The 20,309-nt window shown below is 39.4% G+C and overlaps 1 protein-coding gene across 1 annotated transcript; it reads right to left on the bottom strand.

Annotated features, from left to right (window-relative positions):
* Positions 1-651: 651 nt before the first annotated feature.
* lrig2 (leucine-rich repeats and immunoglobulin-like domains 2) lies at positions 652-19,861 on the bottom strand. Its single transcript, XM_022191186.2, has 18 exons — positions 19,162-19,861; positions 18,474-18,548; positions 17,767-17,901; positions 16,525-16,668; positions 16,158-16,301; positions 15,786-15,929; positions 15,310-15,453; positions 14,172-14,252; positions 13,655-13,726; positions 13,383-13,451; positions 10,735-10,898; positions 9,718-10,029; positions 8,040-8,321; positions 7,208-7,648; positions 6,902-7,054; positions 5,850-5,990; positions 4,582-4,851; positions 652-4,263 (listed from the first exon to the last, which is right to left on the bottom strand). The coding sequence occupies exons 1-18, from the start codon at positions 19,347-19,349 to the stop codon at positions 4,031-4,033; spliced, it is 3,192 nt and encodes a 1,063-aa protein (XP_022046878.2). The 5' UTR covers positions 19,350-19,861; the 3' UTR covers positions 652-4,030.
* Positions 19,862-20,309: the final 448 nt, after the last annotated feature.

A 20,309-nucleotide genomic window follows, 5' to 3' on the forward strand; every position in this document is an offset into this window, starting at 1 on the left:
CTGATGGGGACCAGGGAGTGCAGCAGAGATCCAAACAAACTGAACACTTTAGAAAGGCTGCAGCACTGTGAGACTGAACACGCATCCAGCGTTTTCTGGGATTCTTCTGGATTTATGTAGGAGGGACTTAAAAATGAGGTCTTTTTCTTGACGTCAAGACTGATGATGGACTACCAGTTTTTTAAGGCCCGTATTAGCTGGCTTTGTGTTGGCTTGACATGACTAAATCCAGATTATGGATGGCTTGGCCTTTTAAATCATTCCATGGTGTGCCCAGAAATCATGTTGCTGCTAAGACCGCTGTGATGTAATTATTTGTAACCCAAAATCAAATTGTGCAAACACACACTCTGATTTTCCTCTGGAGTCTGACTGTCAGAGTAAAGACTCATCATTACAGACATCTGAAAGCAACTGATTAAAATGACCTATTCTGATAAAGATTTTGGTTGTGTGTCAAGGGAAAAAAAGCAACCATATGTTTGTCACAGCTTGAAAGACATGAGAACTTCCTGTCCTTCTATGCTACATTTTATAAATTAATTATTTTTAGAGACTTCTGATTGGGAAAAACCAAACAGTCTGAAGACGTAAAAAAAAAGTGAAATTCTACTCCAGGTGTCAAGGTAGAGACTCAAGATTCAAAGCAAATTATCAGAATTCACGTTTAATGTTCGAGTAATGGCTATGTAACAAAAAGGCTCTTCAGACATGCTTTACAGAATGTACAGGTAAACAAAGTTCAAAATACAATTGAAAAAAATTCGTAAAACTTCAACAATACAAAGAAAAAGCAGCATTGGATATTGCCAGAGCAGTTACTGCTAAACTTTGGTATAAAGTCATAAAGGACGTTTCAGACAATATAACAAAACAAATGCACATTATGCTAGGCTGTGTGGGTAGAACATATTGAACACTGAATCGATGCATGTCCCCCAGACATGCAGCTCCATTACAATGACTTATCGCTGCAAGTTTTCATTTAAGGGGCATTAAATTGACTTTGGCCAACGGTCAGAGAACATCAAGAAACAACCAGGATCTGCTACGGCGGAAATACGGAGTGTGTCAGGAAAAGCAGGAAAGAAATGCTTAGGCTTTAGTGTTGGCTTAGAAAACAGTATTAGTCTAATATCACCTTTGTAGCTGATGTCAGTTTCACAGGAACAGACGTGGAATGTGCTGATTTGGAAATGAAGGAGCAAACACTTGTACCTACACTACCGCTCAAAAGTTTGGGATCACCCAGACAATCTCATGTTGTCCATGAAAACTCACACTTTCATTCACGGTCTAACATAACTGTAAAAGGGTTTTCTCATCATCAATGAGCCTTTCAACACCATTAGCTAACACAATGTAGCATTAGAACACAGGAGTGATGGTTGCTGGAAATGTTCCTCTGTACCCCTATGGAGATGTTCCATTAAAAAAATCTACCATTTCCAGCTAGAGTAGTCATTTACCACATTATCTATGTCTAAACTGTATTTCTGATTCATATAATGTTATCTTCATTGACAAAAAAAGCTTTTCTTTCAAAAATAAGGACATTTCTAAGTGACCCCAAACTTTTGAATGGTTATGTACACATGAAAACAAATTACAACCAAAAGAGAGGAACAACATATAGGAGGTGCAGCTTTATGCATACTATTTGCAACCTAATGGAATATTAAATAATTACTGATAATAAAGTAAAAATAACTTGCCTGGCCATGTTACACTTTCTGACACGGCACATCATCACAAATGGACTGCAGACTAACTTTTCAGCATTGTCGATTTTTCTCGTGGCTGAACTGTACCCTTGAACACTCTGGATCACTACATGTCAAATCTTTTCTTGGTCAGCAATAGCACAGCAGAATGTAGGAGTAATGATTATCACTGTGAAATGACAGTAACAAAAACAAACTTCCAGAATGTGGGAGGCAATCTGCTGTCACACATCATAGCTACAAAACTGACAATGATATAGACTCAGGTACCAGTTTATTAGACATGGTTTAAATTAATGAGGGTTGTAATGTTCAGTTTTTGTTAAAACTGTGTTGATTCACCTCTATAATCATTGTGGAGAAGGCAGTGTGAGGTGCTGCCGACATGTTCTGCATTATGCAAAATGGTGTTTCTGCACAGTGATGTAAATTGGGAGGACAAACAATGACAATTTATGTCAGCGTAACTACATCCTCCACAACAACCATTAAAGTCAATCAACACCACTGTCAAACTGTGGTGTTGACCCATACTGCATGCGCAACATGGATCAAAAATGACCCAATTCCAATGGAAAATGGGTATCTCCTGACCCACACTGCCCATCACCACCTGAACATTGCAGGATTAGCTGTCAGCAGGCTGGTTTCACTGGCTTCAATCACTTTAGGTAGGCATGTCTAATATACTGGCAGCTAAGGGGAACTTACTAAATATACTGAGCAGACAAGGTATAAGAGTCACAAAGCCAGTCACATTTGAGCAACTCTGAAGTGCAACACTCGAGAGGATTTTTAAGAACATTTCATGAGATCAAACCTGATTAAACAGGTCTGAACTAAATGAGAGACATTTTCATTTTCAAACCTCAAAGCAATAATACAGCTGACATTTGGAAACAGCGCTGTTTGCTGAAGCCAGCTGCTGTCTGATTACTGTTTTCAAGGAAAATAAGACCCAATTATCAACAAAATGCTAATCTTGTTACCTGAACCAACATGTAAAAATTCTGGCAAACGAAGGGACAATGTAAGCTTAATGTTTTAAAACTTACTGCAGGTTGAGTCTCAAATCTCTATTCAAATTGACTAACAGGGCGTGGCATTTAATAGATAACTAGCATTATTTACACATACATACATGTATAAAATAATAAAATACATTCTCATTTTTCACAGTCCCAAGTAAAAACCTAGGCTTAATCAATATGTATGGAAGGATCGTGAACTTTTTGAGATAAAACTGTGATGATAAATCCTCCCAGTGTAAAACAGCATGCACACTGCATATAAAAACTTGCCACCATTAAATTAAGTGCCTGTAACATATGATAAAAGGGAACAAAATCAGTGCATACTGTATAAAAATAAAGTTGTCACCTGAACAAGATTGCTGAGAATGCTTGTTAAAAAGGCCATCCGTTAGACAACCATTACAAAGTAGCCAGCAATAGTGTGATTGTCTCATGTGCAAAACAACTACGCTTTCTCCCCAAACTGATCATTATGAAGAAATAAAATGAATGGAATTAACAACTGCGTTTGATATAGGACAAAAACAAGATCAGATAAAGATAATACAGGATATATTCATATATATTCATAATATACACCATATTTTGGTGTCACCGTCTCTGGAATTTGCATAACAGGATACCATAGCATAGTTTTGAGTCAGTCAGGATGGCTGTGGGAATGAGGGAGGTTTTGATAAAGGGTGTCCAATGTTATCAACCAAAAACTGCTGGTCAGGGAACTACAACCGCCCCCTGTTTAACCCCCATTCCCCCCCACGTGGGAAGAGGCGCCAAGTGATTTTCTCTCAAGTCATGCAGGCTGCTCCAACAGGTGTCAGTACCAGTAATGATGCCAGTGTGACGTCAACAAGCACACCATTTCAGTCCCACAGCAGCAGGGACAGAGCAGAGAGCTTGTGAAGATTCGACCGTGTCTTGGTGTTCTCTCATGGCAGCATCTGACATGGCTCTTTAAAGCATTACATTCATAGTTTTCTCGAGTATGAGAACAAAGGAGAGTGGAGGATGTGGGAGATAGAGGTCCTCCAGAGGTGAAGGTGTCAAGGAGGAGGTCACTTTAATCACTGCTCCATTTATCCAGTCTGCACAGCAGTCTTACACCAATGGAGAATGTTACCTTGTCCTCTTGAGTGAAAGGGGGATGTAAACATACAAGAGAGCATCTTTGGCAGAAGGTGAGGAGTCTCTTTGGAGGTAGTGGGTGAAAGTGGGGATGGGAGGGGTGCAGCAACAACAAGTCAGAGGCAGAAGTGGTCATAGTGTAAAGACCTATGTGGGAGCTGGATGCTCCTGAAGGTTAGTCCTATTGGAGGCACTTCTGTGGTCTTGGGTGCACTGGCTGGGGAAACAGTCTACCTCTGCTCCATTCTTTTCCACTGCCACATCTGCAGCAGAAGTCAGATGGGCTGTCCTGTGTACAGTCACTGGGAGCTGGGATGCTCCTGATTGTGATTTTGAGGCTGCATCTTCCCCATCTCTCCAGAAAGATCTGCTAAAGAAATCTGCAATGACAGTTTAAAGGCAACATTTAGATGCATACACATCATCTTCAGATTTATGGGTTCAGCACAATAGAAAATCTTTCATATCTGCAGAATGGGTGATTCAGCCTTAGTGTTCACACAGTATGTAAAGACAGGTTAAAAGCAATGCAGCCTGTGCATCTGCAAGATTTATAGCATCCAGAAGAAGTGGAAAATGTTTACAGAACTCAACAGGATGTTTCAGTAGTTGCTGGAGATTTAAGATTCAAAGCATTCTCCAAAAACACCTCATTGAACACACGGGTTTGCACACTGCCTTCTGTTCTCAAGTCTCACCATTAGAGTAGTGCTCCGGGGGAGTGTGGCTGCTGAGCCTTTTGTCGTGTGAGGTGAGAAAGACCGAAGAATCCTGGTTGCTAATGAAGCTCTCCAGTGCCGTGTTCTTGTGCTGAGCATGATCACTGAGGCTCTCCTTCCGGTTTGGCAGAGGGTTGTCCAGTGCATCCTCCTCCCCCAGATAGGCATAAGGGCAATAGTCCCGTGTGCGAGAGTAGATGTTGGCATTGTCGTAGCAGTCTGAGCAGATGACCAGTGGACCTGCACCACCTGGCAAGAAAGAACAGTTGTGTTTGTAAGAGCTGCTTTGCATATCCATTTTCTATACACCACTCTATCCTCACTAGGGTCGCGGGGGGTGCTGGATTCTATCCCAGCTGACTCGGGCGAAGGCAGGGGACACCCTGGACAGGTCGCCAGTCTGTCACAGGGCTACATATACAGACGAACAATCACACTCACATTCACACCTACGGGCAATTTAGAATAATCAATTAACCTCAGCATATTTTTGGACTGTGGGAGGAAGCCGGAGTGCCTGGAGAAAACCCACGCATGCACAGGGAGAACATGCAAACTCCATGCAGAAAGATCCCAGGCCCACCCCAGGATTTGAACCAGGGATCTTCCTGCTGCAAGGTGAAAGTGCTAACAACTACGCCACTATGCAGCTTTGCATGTGTTTGTTGTTTTTCTTTTTAGAGATTTGGGCAATTTAATATATGCTGACACTGGTTAGGAAAATCATCTCTCTGTTGAGGATTGTTATCAGACCTATCATCATATGTTGTATGTGAAAGAATCACAATCTAGATTATGTAGCAGCGATTTAACAGGTTTTTTTTAAGGAACTGAAATTACATTATAATTTTCATAATAAATCTTCTCGGTTGTACAATGCTGGGAACCAACAGACAAACAGAGACACACTTAAAGATTCATTAAACTGTTCAGCACTTTACTTGCCTCTTCTTAATTATTATATTTGAACATTTCAGGTGCTGTTAAAATTGCTTTCATGTTATTGTTCAGCAAAAGTTACAATTTGGAATAACATTAAAAATAAATGAAAACAAACAGACATACGAAAAACTTTCAACACTATAAAGTAAACGTGAGGTGAATGTGAATTTGAACACACTTATTGAAAGGCATAAATATTGCAGCTACAAAACCTTTGATATGATTTTTTTTTTTAAATGGGGAAAAAAAGAAATGCAGAAAAGAATAACAATCTACACAACTGCTTGTGTGTCCATTACACTAACCTGTGGAAACTCCAGCAAGTCCCTCACGAGGCTCACCAGGGTGGAAGCTGCTACGGCCAGTGAACAGAGAGCCAACCCTGCAGTGCAGCATGCCATTCCCCTCAGTTTCCACCTCACTGCCCGTGTCTCCATAACACACACCTGGGACAAACATTAGAATTAGTCACTGTCTCCTTTCAACAGGGATCTGAGTCAAACCACAAAACCAGAACAAGAACCTAACGGGAATGAGAATGCCTCAAAGCTTTAAACATCGAAAAGCAGATCTGAAAAGCCATATTTTATTTAGAAGATGTTTAAAATTGAATGTTTTTGTTTCTTTGTCCTGTCAGCAGAGATTCATACAGAAGACAAGAGAGGTGGCAAAGTATCCTTGTATGTTTGATTTCTTTCTTTCTTTGCAATATCAACATCACAAGCTTTGCTTTCTTGTGATCACAATGTTGACAAATCCCCAACCCACCAGAAAAAAAAATAGATCAAGTACTTGATAAGAAATAATTTACTATCATCAGCTGTTATAAATACTACTTTATCAGCTAGTAGTTTATGTCTAATCAAAAGTCTCTACATTGCAAATAAATCACTGATTTCAAACAGGAACACACTGTTAAATTAATGAAATTATTATAGTGCCTTAAATAAACTGTATTATTCTGAAAGTTCAAAAGACAATAAACGGCACAGTATAAATTCTCGTGCAAATACTTCAGGGATATTACAAGAACTTCTCTCTTGTACTTTTCTGTTGACGTGAAGTGAGCACAGTCATAACAACACAAAGTCACATGTATGTGCAGTGCATGATTACTGAAAGAATCTTGAGCGCCGACATAAAATAAGGATCCTCGGTAGAACATAACATGACATAATTATCTTGCAGTTGTGATAAGTCATTGCTTGTGATGCTTGTGAACACAAAATGCTTAATCCCAAACATGGGAAAATACAGACTGCACAAAATCAATCATAACATTATCTTTAGTGCTAACAAAAGGTTTGTTACAGAGCAAAACATATCAAAATTTAGGATAAAACACAGGATTACCCACCATCTGTGCCCTTATGAGCGTATCCATTGGAGAGAGGAGGCATAAGCTGCTGATGGCTGCCAGCCTCAGAATTACTGTAGCCTTCCTGAGGCTCTGACAATGTACCCTGAGATGACAGGTAGCTGGGGATATCTGCTGGCAAATTCATCTCATCTGTAACAGAGACATATTCTGTAATGTTCGGAGTTTTGCATCTTATCCTCCCAAGTAAGTATCCACAGACACATTGCACAGTTTGCAAACTGCCTTCCTCACTGGAAAAAGCTTTACATAAAGAAATTTTATTCTATATGATAAAGAACCAACCTGTGTTGGTGATACTGTAGTCCTCATTTCTCCTACGCATGTGATAGATGACAATGACCCAGACCAGCGAGGTTCCAACCACACAGCACACCACCACAATCACCACGATGCCCACAGTAGTCCAGCCATCCTGGCCATACCCTGTGCCAGTATCACAGTTTGGTGATGGTGAAACGCTCAGGTAGATGTGGCCACGCTCTGTACCCAGAGTATTAGACATGATGCAGGTGTATTTCCCAGCATCAGCGGGGCCAGCATCAACTACGATGAGGAGTTGGTTGGCGGCAGCGAAAAAGTGGCGTTCTGTTAGCACCAAAGGCCCGTCATCTTTAGTCCAGTTAAGACGTGGAGCAGGGCTGCCTCCAGCTATACACTGAAGCACAGCAGTTTCTCCACGGGCCACTGTTCTGTCTTCAAGTGGTCGCATGAAAGACGGAGTTTCTGAAAAAGAAGGCGATTTATTGATTTTGGATTGAGTAAGGATTATTCATTGTAATTTATGTCATGTCTTTATTTACTGAACCACTGATTAGTTACCAGTGCATCTAATTTCATTTGAATCTCACATGTACATTCTGTAACAAATCTGACCGAACAGTTGGGTCACAGATACTCCAGCTAGTCGGGTTAAAGTATTCTACATGGCCACAATAAAAAAGCTTTGCCTTTACTTTGTCATTAGTTAAGGCAAGGTGGCAACACAAAAACAAAAGCTTATGATGAGTGACAGACATAAATGAGCAGCCAATTTGAGGAGTGACTCAGCTGAAATGACCGAGTAGTGGAAAAAAACAAAATCAAATCTTCTCTGCTAATCAGGTGAGTGACTCACCCAGGACAGTCAGTGTAGCATTTGCCGACAGGCTACCAGCTGCATTCTGAGCTGTACAGCTGTACACTCCCATGTCTTCTGTCTTCACTTTAGCAATGAAAAAGATGTCATCATCCGGCATCACATGCATCCTGCGCTCCCGGGCAGCAGGGAAGTCAGTGCCTCCATCCTTTTGCCAAGCAATCTGCGGTGACGGATGGCCTTCAGCAGCACACTCCAGCCTGGCCATGGCCCCAGTCCGGATAGTCAGATCCATGGGAGTCTTCAGAAAGGAAGGCAGCTCTGGAAGATAAAGGGCAGAAAGTCCAGAGTGGGACATGGTAGAAGAGACGTGTACAAAACAAGGACCAAACACGGCTGCAAACTAATTTAACATTTTTTTCCAGTTACTGATTTGGTGTTTAAAAACACAATATTCAAATTCTTTAAATATATACAAGAAATGTTTCTTTCAGATATAAAAAATATGATAATTTCGCAATCTTTGAAAAGAACAAAATATCCTTACCAATAGGGCTGCAGCTTTCAATAATTTTAGTAATCGAATATTCTATTGATTTTTCTGGCGATTAATGGAGCGCTTGGCATGCATGGAATCCGATTTATATCTACACCATCAAAAGTGGAAGTGAGCACGCAGTGCAATAGAAGTAACCATCCTGGTGGAACACGGGCGGACATCTGCAGTGTATTGTACATGTATAGTACAGGTGTATTGTACATGTATAGTTTAGTACAGGGGTTTTCAACTAAAACTCAAAGCCGTGGGAACTCAACGTATATTTAGTTGGTGAAGCAGAAATCACATAAATATGTTTTTATGTTTGGTCCATTTAAACTGCTGCTACTGCAGCTGATAGAACACAAATCAGGAAACTGATTAGTTAATTAGTATTTAGTACAGAGAATATTAATCATTAACATTAATTTCACTTTGATTTGGTCACAAATTAACATGATTTCCTTCATCATGAAACCGTGTCAGACCTACATGCACTTCAATACAATATCATGTTTGCATTTATGAAGTTTGACAGTTTTATTGTGCAGCTGTCTGTTAGATATAATCGCCTTCATTGATCGTTTAAATATGTGAACACACAATTAACAGTTTACTACCAGCATTCCTGTCTTACATAATTTTCAGTCACAGCTTTTTACAGTCATAAATTTTTATGTTCCTTATTGTTCCCTAATAAAACAACCTATTTATGATCCTTTCATTTTGTGCAGAAAACGAGTCAAATGATGCGCTAAACGCTCCTTTTTGTGTGGACGAGTTTGAAGCAGAAAGCCTGAGTTACAAAGAAAGTCAATAAACACCTTCATGCCTGGTAACTCCGACTGAGGTTTTAGTTTTTGTTGAGCCGACTTACACAAAGAGAGTCTGACTATAATAAACTTGCTTTGGAGTTCAGTCCTCTGCTCTGCTAAATCAAAGCCGTAAACACTAGAAAAGCACCGCAGTTCAAAATAGATGGTTCCTGTCAAATTGAAAATCTCTTTATAATTTTTTTGATTGCAGGTCCAGGTACGTATTGGATTGCGTATGAGTACCTACTCGGACCATGGTCCGCCAGTTAGTGACCTGGGAACACGTACATAGTGGATTAAAGAAAGTCTCGATTCAGTGAATTGTAGTAGTCAAATTACGAAGAATTGTTTCAGCCTTACTCACCATTGACAGTAAGCTTTGCTCTGTTGGAGTAGTTGGAGCCAAAGTGATTGGAGACCACACACTGGTAACGGCCCTCATCAGTGAAGTTGACATTGAGGAGGTGAAGCACAGTGGTATAGATCAGCTCTCCTTCCTGATACCTGGCATAGTTTTGCACTTCTGCATCATACAGCACCTCCCCATCCTTTCGCCATGCCGTGGTCATCGGTGAGTCACTGCTGCTGGACGCAATGCAGCTCAGGGTCACATTGTTCCCCCGCAGTGCCACGGATGTCTCTGGGTGAGTTGTGATCTGAGGCTTTGGGAAATCATCTGTGCAGAAGCAGGACAGACAGTGTGAAACTCTGCATTCTTTCAATTAAGAAAACACCTGCAAACCTCCTAGTTAAAATGTAAGACATTAGTTTAGGGCTGCAACTAATGACGCGTCAACTAATTGTCTGAGCATGATACGTCATCAAAAGGGGAAGTGAGTGCGCAATGCAACAGAAATCACCATCCGACCGGAGCGCGGAACACGGACAGACATCGGCACTGTACCGTGCATATATTATATATGCACGGTACAGCACGGACATCCGCAATCTATCGTAAACACAGATGTCAGCGTTTACTATACAGCTGTATCTAAACGTGGACATCCGCGCTGCATCGTGCGTACATAATATATGCATGATGCAGCGCCGACGTCCGTCCATGTCCTGTGCTCCGGTCGGACGCCGATTTCTGTTGCATTGCGCGCTCACTTCCGCTTTTATGACGCATTGTGCTCAGACGATTAGTCGACGCGTCGTTAGTTGCAGCCCTACATTAGTTAGTGTTCCTCATTCAATATGCCAATGCAAGAAGGGCATATTGATCAAAAAATAACATTGTCCAAATAATTAGACTTTTTTACTATGACTTATTAAGTTTTAGTGTATAAAACCATTAAATTAAAAAAAATAAGAGTAAAAATGAAAACTTATTGCCATTGGACTGGACTGGAAACAATTTAAAAAAGAGAACAAGACTGACCACAAACAAACTCTTCCAGGCTGATGGAGAGAACATTGCGACCGAGCAGATTGGCAGGATGGGCACAAATAGCGGAGACAGATTGCTGGAACTGGCTGTCTGTCAGCCAAGGACCCAGCCACTGCATATGACAGTCACAAAGCAGGCTGCTCGTGTTCAGGACACTGAGAACAAAAAGGTAATTCAGGAAGCATAAGATGAGTCATTGTAAAATTGGATGGAATCATCAAACTAATGTGAAATTAGAATGAACATATATTTAGGATTTCAATGACTCATCCCTGAACACTTCAAGAAGTGACTATTATAATTAACCTTTAGAAAGAGTCCACTTGTAAACTTGTTTAAAACGAAGGTTCAGTTTAATCTAATCATTTTATGAGGGACAATAAGGTCTATGCACATTTAGAGATATCTGACAGCATAACAGCAAGCGCAGTCCTGCTTGAATAAATGACTAAGAGGGAGCAAAAAGCAAGAGTAGCTGTGTTTTATTATACATAATAAAAATACAAGAAGAGCTCTGTGACCCTTACAATACTACAATGTGAAATATAACTTCCATAAATCTTTAATGCTCTGAACCACTATAAGGAAGCGGTTTCTGGGAAACCTTTGTTTATAAACCATTTCCATCAACCATAGTTATTCAGACATCTGCAACCAAAGCATAGATGGAAAAGCACATTTTAAATGATTTAAATTATGGCATGAAATTGGATTCATTGCTATAAAAACACCTTCAGGACTGTATTACAATACAGTTAGTCTTTAAATAAACTTTAGTTACAAGGGTGTTGTCGTTCTGCTCTTCTAATTAAGTTGTCAGGGAAAGTCACTTTATCCACTCACTAAGCAAATAGTGTTATATTCTATTAAAGCAGCAGACTAATTATTAACAAGAGGATATGAATACTGTCATGATACATTTTCTGCAGCAGCTGGGGCATTTAGTCGAACCCTGTTTGGGGGACACTCCTAAGATGGGCAGATCGAAACCTCAAAAAGACAATAAACCTAACTTTTCAGGTACCTTTTCTTACATGCAAGACACAGCTGTCCTAACTAAGTGGATGCTGCTGCCACTCAAAAGCCAACTCAGAAGATTTTGCTTGGAAAATGAAGACTAAAAAAAAAACAATCTAATAACTTGTTAATATACATATTTTAACGTCATAACCAAGAAGTGACTTACAATACCTAAAGTAGATCAATAACTTTCTTCAAAAACATTAGAGCTGAAACAACTAATTGATTTAATCGATTAAAATTGATTATTAAAATAGTTGTCAACTATTTTGGTCATCGATTAGTTGGTTAATAAGTCTATTTTTACAGTAAGCAGCATGTTTCGCGCATATTTTAAGCCAGCCTGTAATCGCGGTGACCAGATGTGGCAGTAATGAGCCAGTGGTTTTACGCAACCAGAACTGCAGGAGAAGAAGCAAACAACCAATAGGTTGCCTTGCTTTAGGTCACGTGATGTTCACTCAGCATCATAGACTCACACTCAGCGGCTGTGTACGCACTGGGAAAGTCCGACAGGTCCTCACGTACTCCAGTGAGAAGCCAGTTTCCAAGGGAGAAAATCCATTACAGTGGTGGAAGTCAAATGAGGTGAAATACCACTTTTTGTCAAGATTAGCAAAGTCCTACCTCTGTATACCAAGCACTACTACACCAGCAGAGCGGCTGTTTTCTGCAGCAGGGAATATAGCCTCTAAAAAGAGAGCTGGCCTTAGCCCAGAGCATGTGGACATGCCAACATTTTTGCACTGCAATGCAAAGTTCATGATTCATTCATTAGACTAATGTTTACATTGTTTGTAAAATGCACTTGTTTTCTCTAAATACTCAGTTTTTGTTTGTTTTTTTAAAAACTCTTAAAAATGGGACTTCCATTTAGGATCCTGAAATGGCACTTTATTGTAAGTATTGTTTACAGTTTCACACCATGTTAATAAGCTATAAAACTCGTTCTCAGGTGAAATCTGTGTAAAATGCAGTAAACAGCAAAGTTGTTTCTATTTTCTTTCTGTTCTCAAATTACTACCTTAAATTTAGTTCACTACTTTTGGAGCCCTTACATGTGATATTATTGTAGCATAGCTTAAAATACATGGGAGCCCAGAAAATGCTTCTCTGCAGGAAAGATGTTTTTAAAGTATAAATGTTGCCTTGGTGAAACTTCATTTAAGATCTTGTGACGTTGGATGGTTGTATGAGTATATGTGTGTTGATGAATCAGTGATTTGGTTGCTGCTAATTGAGACATACTAAAATCCAACTCTGGATAGGTTTTTGAAGAATTTAGGACATTGTAACATGGTTAAAAGCTCTTAAAATGTACGCTGAATGACATAGGCCCTTTATAAATATTTTACATTGGAAAATAAAGGCAAAACTAAAATGTAAGTGCATAAACCGATTAATCGACTAATCGAAAAAATAATCGACCGACTAATGGATTATCAAAATAATCGTTAGTTGCAGCCCTAAAAAAACAAATACAATTTAAAATGCAAATGTCCCTTAACTTTCTAATGTGGGCAACAATAACAAATCCACCAAAGAAACAAAGTTAACAAATAAAAACATGTTTTTCATGTGGTTATTTGAACTATAAGATCAATTCAGTGTCTACTCACAATACTCTGAGCTTCATATGGGACAACGCCTCAGGGTGTAGCGACATGATGCCATTTTTGCTGAGGTCCCTACAGAAGGGACAGAAATATGGATCAGACCCACCTATGATGTGATTTGATCAAAATGGAATCCAGTTTCACAAGCACAGAGCAACAACAGCACAGTGGTAATAAAACCCTTCTGCTATCTTGAATCACTCAACAATAAAAACAGATCCTACAGAGACACAAATATGACTGTGTGGAGAAAAATGATCAGTGGTTTTACTCACAGGTGCTCCAGCTCCTCCAGGCCCTCAAAAGCTTTCTTAGTGATTGATTTGATTTTGTTCTGCTGTAGGATTCTGGAAAATAAAAAAATATTGCCAATGTAAAACAGCTACAAAAACAAAACTTGAACATGGGTCATATTTTACTCCACGCTGGAACCACTGTGTCAGCAGGTTTTGTGCACATTAAATTCAAAGACTAACCAGCCTTTCAGCGATAGTTGGAATACAGATGAGCAGCAATTAAACAGTTCAATCAAACCTGCACAGTTGAAACAGATCTAAAGTTGATTAAATGCAACATTATAAAGTAATTTTTTTTTCATTAAAAATGTAGCACACAACCAAATGTCTGAAGCATCAATACATCAAAGCAACTTTTCTGAATTGTCGGTTTAAATAAGCAACACTATCGTATCAATACATCTTTTGAGATACACTGACTGTGTTTGGATAACTTCAAGGCAATTCATTTTTATTCAGATCAATCCACTTCTCTCTACAATATGAGTGTCCTTACAGTGTGTTCAGCTTCTTCATTCCATCAAATACACCTATGGAGTCTTCGATGGCCCAGGAGATTTCATTATTGCGGATATCTCTGAAATACAAAGAGAGCCATATTGGATATTAAACACACTCTATAAAGACAGAACATCTAAGGACAAAAAACACAGAGGGGGCACATTATCTCCACTGTGGCTGCCAGTAGCATAGACTTTTAGTTAGAAGATGGACAATCTGAGATACCATATTTCCACACTGTGCCACAATATGCTGCCACTGCTGTTCTGATGAGGGGAAATAATTGGCTCTGTATAGCGCTGAGACAGTTCATGGGTCCACTGGAAACCCAGAGAGGCCTTGTGTTTACAGGATGGGTCATGGGCTCTTTTGTTCCTCTTTCCTCATGCCTGGCCACCTTTGAAAGAGATTCAGCACTCTCCAATTCCCCTCTCCCATGAAAGCTCTCAGGATGGTCAACATCCCAAATATGACCCTTTGCGTGTTGCAGCTCAGCTGCTTAAACGGAGCTCTGTGCAGCAAATAATGAGTTCACAACTTCCTCAACACTTTATATCCCTCATCTGTTATTACTTAAATGTTAACTTCCATTAGTTTCTTCAGATCTGAGAAGTGAAGATGAGAGGTGAAACATTTTCAAGAACCTAAAAGAGAAGTCCAGTTGCTTTTTACTGTAAATATACACAGACACACATGCTAATCATTAAAGCACTTGTCATGTGGATTTCCCACATTTCAACTGATTTAAAATCAGCCCACAGTGAATTTCCAGAAAGAAAGCAAAAAACCAGGAGAAACAAATTTTATGGAAACCATATTAGGTAGCTTAATCTAAAACTAAACAGATTACTAAGGACAACAAGGATTAGCACATAACTGTATTAGAGGATGCAGATTTAGAAATTTGTACAGTTTTTTCAAGACTATGTTGGACTAACTTGGGAAGTATTTTCAAAACAGGACTAGAACTAGACACAGAAAATGAAACAAACACAGACCTACTTTAATCAGGAGCCTTCATGAGAATGCACAGAGCCAGGAACAAGTCGGGACTTTGTTATATTTCATTGTATTGCTTGGAGAAAATAGGCAACACATATTTCACACAGATTTCTTTGAGGTATAATACTTACAGGGTGCGCAGACTTGCCAGGCCACTGAACACTCCCTCTCCCAAATGGCTGATGGCGTTTTCTCCCAGGTTTAGGCTCTCCAGGAGACCTAATCCTATGAACGCTGTCTCCTCCAGTCTAGTCAGGTGATTGGAGGACAAATCTCTGCATAAAACAGCCACAAATATTCAAAACATGAGTTCAAACAACATTTGCATTTAACACCTGTTCTGTGTGGTAATACAGCTCAACATTTAAAGATCCCCTCCTGAAATTAGACAATTTTCACAAAAATGAAAACATATACAGTACATCCACCAAAGGCTAGGCATTGCTGAGTCACTTTCAGGCAGCAATAATTAGTAGTATAATATTGTAAATTAATATTTGCAGTAATTTCTCTACACACAAAACAAATTTCAGAGCTGGGAACTGATCAAAGAAAGTCGGTTCTCTTAGCTACATGGAGATTTTAGCAATGAAGCAAACACACTCACAGCTCCTCCAGCTTTTGGCAAAACTCCCAGGCGTCTGGTCGAATGATGCCAACAGCATTTTGGCTGACCCGCAGGATACGCAGCATGCGCAGGCCATACAACCAACCTTTGTTAACCTCGGTTAGGTTGTTGTGCTCCAGCTCTCTGAGACAAAGATGGGGAAAAAATTAAATTTATCAAAAACAACTGTGGACACATAAACAGACTTGCTACAAGGATGATGCTGGCTAACAACAGCTCCCAGAATTCTAAGACAGATGAAAAAGTTTGTTTTAGCTTCTTAATAGCAAATTCAAAAGCTATTTACATTGTACTGTTCCACAATTACTGCTGAATGTGACTGTGAAGGTTAGTCTACAACACTGTACTCACAATTCTTCAATACTGTTAAGTCCAAAAAAGGCTCCATCCATGAGCTTAGTGATGCCATTCCTCTGCATCTTCAGTGACTTCAGTGAGTCCATCCCTTTAAATGTCAGACTGTCCACTATCTTGATCTTGTTGCGCTTCATCTCACTACAAAGACAGCGAGCATCACGTTCCGTCATCCAAGTGCCTTTTCACAAAAACCAACTCCCACATTCCCTTCATATATTAATACATTAAATTGGGTCAACAACCTAAATGGGAGTTGCTAGAACAAAGTTACACTCTACTGGTTTGTCTTCCAACGATAACTCACCCCAATCTCGCTACATGATTTAAGTGTGGCACCAAAAATACATCTTCTGACACTTACAGGAACTGAAGCTGTGGAAGTCTGAAGACTTTGGATGGCAGCACTGCTAATCTGTTTCTGTTCAGCCTCAGCACCAGCAGGGAGCTAGAGATGTTTTCAAAGCAGCCAGGCTCAAGGACACTGATCTTATTGTTACTCAAATTCCTATGAGATAGAGAAGCAGAAATATCAGAGCAAAAATCAGGAGGAAGTAAAATGTTTGCTCTCTGATTACATCTATTATGGATGTGACTATATTTGCAACATAAATCGGCCAACAACAAGATGGTCTCTAAGTACCAACAAATTGATCCAAACAAGGTGTTTTTTATGCCTGACTCGACAGGCGTACTTGAAATGTCTTGTACTGTAGGATGCTAGTTTGCTTTCATATTTACTCTGTACTACATTCATGACTTGTCATCTGACTGTTGTATTAGTACACAGAGCTCACTCTTTCTTTTTTATACCAGGCGTAAACTAACCGTGACGTCACCCATTGGTTTCAACGCCGAGAAAATGAAGCCCGGATTTTGCTACTTCCTGGTCGCCGTTTTTGATTTTTTTGGAGCCAGTGACGTAAAAAGCGTCATCAAACAGACTGGACCGGAGAGCAACTAGGGGCAGGATTGGCTGAGGACTCTCTTATCCCGCCCACATTTTACCGCAGAGGCTTCTGTTGCTGTCCATCAAGTATAGCCACGCCCCCTGGCTCTGCCAACTTTAACGATTTATTTAAAATTCAGTATTGATTTATTTTAAGATCGGCCACCTGATCTCTCATTTTGACCATGAAAACTAACGGGAAAAAAATCCTGAGCTGTAGAAAATCAGTCTATCAAATTTTATTTTCTCCAAAAATGAATTGGGGTCTATGGAGCAAAAGCTTCTTGGAACCAACCCCAGCGGACGGCGGGATATTGCAAGTTTTTGACACTTCCGGGTTGGCTTCAATTCTGGAGCCGGATGCTACGTCCACTATATATACAGTCTATGTTTTATACCCTTCATTTTTCTATAATTGTACACTGATTTACCGTTACACAAGTAAATCAGTTTACAGTTATAGCTTACTAAGTGCATGTGTCTTTGTAATTACATTACTTATGTACTTGGGTGCTTTTAAATTTTGATTGAATTTACTTTTAACCTGTAACATAAAGACATTGTAGATATTGTGGATTAGTGCATTACTTACTATTTATTGTTCTCAGTGGTAAGTTCAAATCATGCAGATGATTTAAATTAACAATGATTGCTTACAGATATTTCAGTTGCAAAGATGGGAAGGATCCAACTTTGAGCTCAGAGATAGAGTTGGATGTGAGGTCCAATGTCTCCAGGGAAACGTACGGCTGTAGCTGATGCATCAACAGCTCAGAGATTCGGTTGTGGACTCTATATGAAAAAATAAATCGGATATTAGTTTTCATAATGACGATTTTTACTATGACAAGCCATGGCTACGGTGCATTCAAACACTATCAACAAATGGAAAAATAATTTCCGACACTGTGGACAATGTTGAGTAGCAAAACACTATCACTCATGGCATCTTACCAATGATTTGATATCATTGTAATTGTACACAAGACTTAAAAAAGGTGGGGAGAAAAGGTTCTTCTAACATTAATAGAAAACATCTGATGTGTCAATTTCATAAAAAAAGTATTTTTTATATTTAAAAACAAATGTTTAAAAAGTCTTTTCTTTGACAGAGAATGTGAAGAATACACACTACACTACATTAGATAAATGATCATAAACTAAATCCAGGTAATTTTTAACAATCGCAGGTTAAGATGATTAGAACTGATGATACTACAGAGAGGGAATGTCTGTCTTTAACATAAACACAGACATAGCTCTATGTTTAAAAAAAAATAAAATCAAAATCACAGACTCATTTCGAGTACTTGTTTAATTTGGGCAGGACAAACATGAAAACCTGAAGAGAATTTTGTACTTACAAGGACAGTGAGGTGATGTTTGAAGAAACATCCCCAAGGAAGGGAAGAGCCGTCAGCTCATTGTGATTCATGGTGCTGAAATAAAATTTAACATAACATTACTACCATAATACACCTGCTATAAAAAATGATAGCTGAACAGATTTACCATCTTTGCATCAGTCAGAACTTGGATTATACTCCGTTATCCTAAACATACTTGACATTCTGAGGAAATTTACCCAGGACCACCATGATCTGTTACTTCTGTTCAGTTATTAGGTACACCTTGCTAAAACTAAAACACTCCAATACAAGAGCTCAGCAACATACTACTATTATTAGATTCAACATTTATATTTTTTTATTTTTAAGGCTGTAATAGTACATCTAGGTGCACTTAATAAACAACAGTAAGGATTACTTTTCGGTTCAATAAAGTTTGCACAATTACTGTTTAAGTAACTTCGGCTAATGCTCCTTTCTCATGATTGTCTTTATAATAAAAGTAAATAACTAGTCTGTGTCCTAGAACAAACAAAAACAAATAATCGAGTAGAATCTCACAATGTTGAAAATGGAGTGGACAAAAAGCAGACAAAGCAACTTTTTCGGTACAAGATGTTGTTTCCTTCGCTTGAACAACAAACCAGTGCAGGACCAACACTCCTGATTTACTCACATTCACATCTATCAGTTGTGTACTTACACTTGGGTTATCCCATCTGAGAGATCCAGCTGAGCCACCGACAGCTTTCTTCTGTTGCAGTCCAGAACATGAACCTCATCCTGACCCTTTGAACACGAACAAGGAGCCGGACAAGACTCACTGGCCCTGGCACTCAAACTCAGCAGCATGAAGACAAGAGCCGAAGGAATGGGCCAACCTTCCGCCATTTTAAATGTCTTCCCACTGAGAGGTAGCTACGTGGCTAGCTAACTCGCTAAACTGGCACGTTAACGTAACAGTTGCAAAGCCGCCAAACTGTTCCTACAAACTGACACTAATCAAATGAACTCATATTCCAAATTTATAGCGTCACGACTCCCGGTGAAATCGTAAAATACAGTTTTCTCCAACTTGCGTGAGGCATCCCAGCAGAGATTTCTGTCCTTCTTCCCAGTGCCTGGAATTCCTTCCGCTCCAATCAGGACACCCTCCCGGAGTAGCTAGCTAGCTCACTGCGGAGCTGATTTGGTCACAGAAATACGCCACTTTCCACCAGACGACAGCAGTTTAATTCCAGATGTTGTGGGCTTTTGATAAAACCGAATCAAATGAAGTGCTGTATTAACTTAATCCGGACTGGTTGCGACGAATTTAAATTGTTTTCTCCATCTTTCTAGCCCGAAAGAACAACAAAGCGCCGTGAGTTGATGACATAGGATACCACAGATCCCGCCCCTTTCAAGCAAGTTTACAGTTATCCTATTGGACTACGTCGACGTTTGTCACACATTTACAGCGATTCGATTGGCTCGTCCTACGACATGTTTTTGTGGTAGCCTGTACAATAAAGAGCAAAAAGTTTTTTTTCTCAGCAGATGTAGTATGAAATAGTATTTCACATTCCTTGTGGTTACTGATGGTAATTTCCTGTTGATGTAATTTTAGTTTGTTTTTTTTTACTCTGTTTCTTTGCGAATATTTTGAGTATTTCAAACATAGCAACATGTACTCTGTAGTCACATGCACAAACAACACAATAATTTAAAATTTATTCCTATTATACAAACCTGCATATAAAGTTTGTAAAAAAAAATAATGTGGATAGTAAGTGGTAACAATAATTCTAACTGCATTTATACATCAGCTTTCATGACAAAGTTGCAATATGCTTATTATAGGAGAAGGTA

This window comes from Acanthochromis polyacanthus, chromosome 5 (assembly GCF_021347895.1).
Source record: "Acanthochromis polyacanthus isolate Apoly-LR-REF ecotype Palm Island chromosome 5, KAUST_Apoly_ChrSc, whole genome shotgun sequence".
Taxonomy (NCBI): Eukaryota; Metazoa; Chordata; class Actinopteri; family Pomacentridae; genus Acanthochromis; species Acanthochromis polyacanthus.